This window comes from Podarcis melisellensis (genome assembly GCF_964234715.1).
Source record: "Podarcis melisellensis genome assembly, chromosome: 2".
Classification (NCBI taxonomy): domain Eukaryota; kingdom Metazoa; phylum Chordata; class Lepidosauria; order Squamata; family Lacertidae; genus Podarcis; species Podarcis melisellensis.
This window is the reverse complement of record NC_138529.1, coordinates 8,565,849-8,571,848: the sequence shown is the minus strand read 5'-3', so window position 1 is coordinate 8,571,848 and position 6,000 is coordinate 8,565,849. Positions and strand designations below refer to the sequence as shown.

At 46.6% G+C, this 6,000-nt stretch overlaps 1 protein-coding gene across 3 annotated transcripts in view; it reads left to right on the top strand.

The window, feature by feature from the left end:
- The first annotated feature begins 230 nt into the window (after positions 1-230).
- SLC4A8 (solute carrier family 4 member 8) overlaps positions 231-6,000 on the top strand; it is a 65,607-nt gene continuing 59,837 nt past the window's right edge. For 2 of the 3 annotated variants that reach the window (XR_014165104.1, XM_081898536.1), the window contains exon 1: positions 231-389. Coding sequence is in view for 2 of the 3 variants with exons in the window: in XM_081898536.1 (XP_081754662.1) it covers positions 336-389 (54 nt within the window). In the remaining variant the exon portion in view is untranslated. Of the gene's footprint in view, positions 390-1,282; positions 1,636-6,000 lie in introns of those variants that run through there. The other variant, XM_081898537.1, reaches the window with a different exon arrangement.

Sequence of the window (6,000 nt, the reverse complement as noted above, 5' to 3'; positions counted from 1 at the left end):
TGTGCCCAGAAGGAAACAGATTTTGCATTTTCCTTGGGCTGCGTATTCTGTTTTCTCCAGATGTTTACTTTTGTGTTTTCCCCATTGTTAAACAGTAATATGGGGCACAGGGCTGAAGGCCATGGTCACCATCTAATTTTAACTGATTGGTGTCGTTTTTCATTTTGGATGCCCTATTACGTCAACGATAACATTTCAAGCAGAGCTTGCCTGTTAACAGGCATAGTCGTCGTGAAGGCTTGTCTGCTGTAGGAAAGAGAATTTTCAACACAGAGCTCACTCATGAGTTTCAGAAGGAGGGAAATATACCCTAAAAAACCCAACAGTGCAACCTTATGCATGTTTATTCAGAAGTTCGTCCTACTGTGTTCAAGGGAGCTTATACGCAGGTAAGTGTGCTTAGGACTGCAGCCTGTGTTAGAATGCGCAGATAATGTACATATGCATGAATGGCTCCCCTTTCCCTGTGATAGACACCCTATTTTCTTGTATCTGGCCCTGGTAATGGCCCACATTTTTTCCCTGGGTGCTGCTGGGCGCAGTTCAGCAACATCTGTAGGGCCAGAGGTTCCTACAGTGACCACCTCTGTACCCCCACTCCAACTCCCCTATTAAACATAAACAGGGCATCTAGCCACCCATAGTTTCAGCAGCTAATGCATCTTGCCATTAAGTCTCCTCCCTCCTAAGAGGACTTAACTATGCATGTGGTGTGCAGGGAGTACTGTGTATTAGCTGCTCAGGCTGTAGGTGGCTGGATGCCCTGTTTTAGAAGTTATAAAAGTTTGGGGTTTTTTTGGAAGGGAGGGATGAACACCCTCATAAATACTATTTTCTAAAGTGCTTTGGGTGGATTTTAAAGGCTTTCCCCTTAAAATACACCTTGAAATGTGATGGGAATAACTTAGTTCTCTCCCTCCAGGGAACTGGGATGGACCCCAACCCAAGATAAATATTTATAGGCCCCCCCGTGGCCCCCAATCCCCTCCTCTACACAACTTTTGAAAGACTCAGTAGCCCTGCCCTCTTCTTTTTCACATGGCTAGCCTATAAACAGAAGATTGCTGCCTTCTTACCAGATGGGCAATCTGATGAAGCCCGGTGCATTTTGTACTGACTTCCAGTGTCAAGGAAGTTGTGAGAACAGGACCTCAAGGTTTACATCCTTCCCTCCCACTCCCCTTACTTTCCAAGAAAGCTCCTTAAGAATGGATTTGATGAGACAGAAGGATGGGTACCATTTGGAATATTCATGCTGCCGTGTTCCATGCTGTCATAGTAATGAAAGTCAGGTGGCTCTGGGAACAGAGTTAGCGAGGAAACCCAGCTGAAGCAGCATCTTCAATGGTTCAACCTTTCCCCCTCCCCTCCCCACCTGCCCATTCAAAAAGATTGTCTAAAAGAGATGCTTTAAGAAGTAGCAAGTGGCTTCTGTTGGGGGTCAATACCTAGTCAGCTAAATGGGTGTATGGAATGGACTCGAGCCTCCCTTTGGCTACCCAGACTTGCACCAGAAGAGAACTTAGCCCAGGACCTGGATTCTTGAACATAATTGTAGAAGAAGATTGATTCTTCTTTCTTTCTGACCTTGCACGGCTTCAGAAGATAACCATGACATCATTCAGGAACTTGCAGGTAAAGCGCTTTTATGAGGATGGATGAGTCCCCACTGGAAGCCCTGCAAATGGTTAAAACCCTTAAAGGTAAAGGTGAAGGGACCCCTGACCATTAGGTCCAGTCATGGACGACTCTGGGGTTGCGGAGCTTATCTTGCTCTATAGGCCGATGGAGCCAGCGTTTGCCCACAGATGGTTTTTCCGGATCATGTGGCCAGCATGACTAAGCCGCTTCTGGCAAACCAGAGCAGTGCATGGAAACACTGTTTACCTTCCCGGTGGAGCGGTACCTATTTATCTACTTGCACTTTGACGTGCTTTCAAACTGCTAGATTGGCAGGAGCTGGGACTGAGTAACAGGAGCTCACCCCGTCATGGGGATTCGAACTGCCGACCTTCTGATCAGCAAGCCCTAGGCTGATCATAATTACTTAGAGCATTGGTTAACAGTGCTAAGGCTATAGCCTTCTTTTCAGACGTGAGAACTATGTAATTCATGTGAGCCTTACTCCCAGGTAAGTGGGTATAGGATTGCAGCCTAAATCAATTATGGTGTAATTATAGTGTTAACTTCACACTACGAGTAGATGGTGTTAATGTTACCATAGTCAAAGCACTTACTTAATCACCTTACAGGAAACCAGGCTCCAAAGGTCCATCAGAGCAACAACATTAAAATAAAGGTTAATGTCAAATAAAGCCAATACCTGGATCTAGTGATATAACTGAATTAGAGTTGCCAGCTTTTTCTTTTTTAATAGCCCCTGCCCTGTGCCTTTTACTGTTTTAGAGTGGTTTAACCCTAGACAGTGCTTTTTTCTGGAGGTACACAGGGGTATGCATACCCCTAAACATTTTGTGAATCCAAGTTTGGCCTCATTGAAGGGCAGTATTTCAATATGAGTAGGAAAATGAGAGTACCCCTAACCATTTTTTTTTTAGAAAAAAGCACTGAAACAGGGACAACCCAAAGCCCAATTAAAATGGCTTACTCTGTGACTTTCTAGGTTGCCAGGGAAAGAGGTTATGTCTCTCTGAAGGACCTCAGAATTTGTTACTGTCATTCTTCTATACTGCTGTATATGGTCACAATTCTGTACTAAAATATAAACAAATCAGCCTCAGCCCTAGCACAACAGTGGGGTATTGGCCATTCTGGGACTTCCTTGAAGTTGGCATTCTAACCCAGTGATAAAATCTCCAGGTATATGCATTTAGAACATGGTAGTACAATTCACATGCTTCATCTGAGGCCCTTTTTGTGTGTGCCCCTTCCAAAGGAGATGCAGAGGGGGGCAACTTGAGAACAGGCCTTCTCAGTGGTGGCTCCCTGTTTATGGAATACGTGCTCCAGGGAGGCACACCAGACACTATTACTATGTGCTTTTAGAAATCAGGCAAAAACATTATTATGTGTGTGTGTTTGTGTGTCATTTTAAGTTGTTTTATCCTTGTTTTAAGGGACGTGGGTGGCGCTGTGGGTTAAACCACAGAGCCTAGAACCACGACGGGGTGAACTCCCATTGCTCGGTCCCTGCTCCTGCCAACCTAGCAGTTCGAAAGCACATCAAAGTGCAAGTAGATAAATAGGTACCGCTCCGGCGGGAAGATAAACGGCATTTCCGTGCGCTGCTCTGGTTCGCCAGAAGCGGCTTAGTCCTGCTGGCCACATGACCCGGAAGCTGTACGCCGTCTCTCTCGGCCAATAAAGTGAGATGAGCGCTGCAACCCCAGAGTTGGCCACGACTGGACCTAACGGTCAGCGGTCCCTTTACCATATCCTTGTTTTTGATGTTCATATTTGCAAGTTGCTTCGAGTTTCATTTATCTTGGGGAAAACAACGAATAAATATAATAAATAATCCTAGTGCTCGCAGTGCATTCTGCGGCATGTGCAGAGCAGGCACGAGTCTGGATCTACACAGGAGGCAGCAGAATGAGTTCTATGAGAAGGAGGTGATGGTGGTGGTGGTGTTAGAGTGCACTGTCATTTCAGACTGCAACTGGAGGCGCTGATTTATTTATTTTAAGAGATCCTCTATGTAAAAGATTCTCTGCTGGTGGAAAACTAGGCGGGAAAAGTGAGAGGTTCTTGTTCATCTCCCTTTTCTGTTGTTCTAGCTTCCAATGTGCAGTATTCTTGCAGGAACTGAAAATAAAATGAAGATACAATGGGGAGGAAAACCTAAGAGCAACTGAGAATACAACACCCCCAGTTTGAACTCCAGTTTGGGCAGATCCTGTCTCTTCATGAATTTTTGGATCTTGTAGTTTTGCTGCTGCTCAGGGCTGCCAGCTTGCCTTCCACATTGAGGGACTCAGCGCTGTGCGATGTTATATGCACAATGTCATGCACCGGGTGGAGGGTTCCATGGGGGCTGTTGCCCCGGGTGCGCAATGGGGGGGATGCATCAACCAGGAGCCCCCTACAGAGATCCCCATTGCACTCTGCCGGTGAAGGGTTGGAGAGCACATTGAGTAAATATCAACCACTGCCCTCCATCCCTGCCCAGTACAAGAGTACTCGCCCGTTGGCCGGGGAATGGGAAGCATGGAGGGCAGGTTTGCAGAGAGGTTGATCTGTTTTGGGACCCTCAGTATTGGGGTGGCTCAGCCCCCTGCTCACAAATATTGAGGGGGCAGAAGCCCCTTCTGGCCCCTACAGTTGGTTCCTCCTGTTGCTCATTACGGGTGGAAAGAATGCTTTCGCTTTTCCCTATGGGAAATTCTGCCTTCAGCAGAGCTATGCATTATTTATCTTTCTAGGTTGAGGGAAGAAAAATAAATAAAAGAGTGGCACTGGAGCTTGCTATTAGCAAAGTGTCCTTTCTCCTCTATCTATCTAATTATTAAAATGATGTATGGCATCACTGTGTCCTGTGAGGAAGAGCTTTATCAGGCTATATAGTAAGTGCGACAAGTCTGAAATGCACTTTGATAAAAGAGAAATAATCCCTTTTCCCCAGCCAAGCTTCTATGTCAGGAAACAGAGAAGGACTAAACAAGATTGTTGCTTCTCCGTACTGCTAAGCTTTAATAGTCTTAATTTTCTCTAGGACTTGAAAAATGAGTGTTGATGCATGATCTGAATTTTAACTTGGATGTTTCCCATCCCCCACATCTAAATTTGGATTGTGAGTCCCCTTGGCACAAAGGGCAAGTAAGCTTCTATAATGTCACACATCTCTGCCTCTTCTCCTACTTTTGAATTGGGGCAGGATGAAAGGCTGACTTTGCTAGGCAGCAGAAGGAAGGGATTGGCTTCAGACATCATGAAGTATGTGAATGGGGGGAAATTGATGAAGACAAAAAGTGGTCTTTGGTGCAGCAATACATGACCATAGCCAGGGGCATTGTGTGGAGGGTGCCAGAGGGCTGTGGCCCCAGGCACACATTTTTTTGAGTGGGTTTGAACCAGATGCCCCCATGCAGGTGCCCCCAGCACAGCCTGGCCTGATACTCCTCTCCACCTGCCAAGGGCCGTGTTGGTCAGCCAGGTTGTTCCCTGCACAGGCAGGCAGACAGCTTAGCGTGGCCATGCTTTGCTGTGGTGGGAGTGAGGTCCCTCCAGTGGTGGTGGCGAGGGCTGGGCTGGCACCCCCTCCCAGTCTATCTGCTGCCTGCCTGGCACATGTGCACCTGCCCCAGGCACTGACAACTGATGCTACACCACTGATCTTAGCCTAGGGGGTGGGGTGGGGGCCCTGTGAGGCCACACAATGTTTTGGGTCAGCACTGGCAGGAGAAGTATTGATGAAAATTTGAGAAGAAGGGCAAAGTAATTGACTGGTCCTTAGACAACCTGCAACCTCTTCCCTCTAGGAAATGCATAAAGGAATAGCACTCCCTAACACAGTGCTTTAGTGACATTTTCTGATCTCAGCACTCGTTATACCAATCTTAAATGACTGCACAATTTTATTGAATAGGGGTAAGACAATGTATTGGCTGCTTGCATCCATATTCCTATAGCAAACATTGCCACGAAGCCGTAGAATAGCTCATATACAGTGGTGCCCCGCAAGACGAATGCCTCGCAAGACGAAAAACCCGCTAGACGAAAAGGTTTTCCGTTTTTTGATGCGCTTCGCAAGACGAATTTCCCTATGGGCTTGCTTCGAGTCTTGCGATTTTTTTCGCTCCCCCCCTTTTTCTAAGCCGCTAAGCCGCTAATAGCCTTTTAGCCGCTAAGCCTTTAATAGCTGCTAAGCAGCTAAGCCGCTAATAGTGCTAATCCGCTAAGCCGCTAATAGGGTTGCTTCGCAAGACGAAAAAACCGCTAGACGAAGAGACTCGCGGAACGGATTATTTTCGTCTTGCGAGGCACCACTGTAATGCTGTTTATATTGCAGATATTTCCAAAGGTATCCCAAAATGTGTGTGA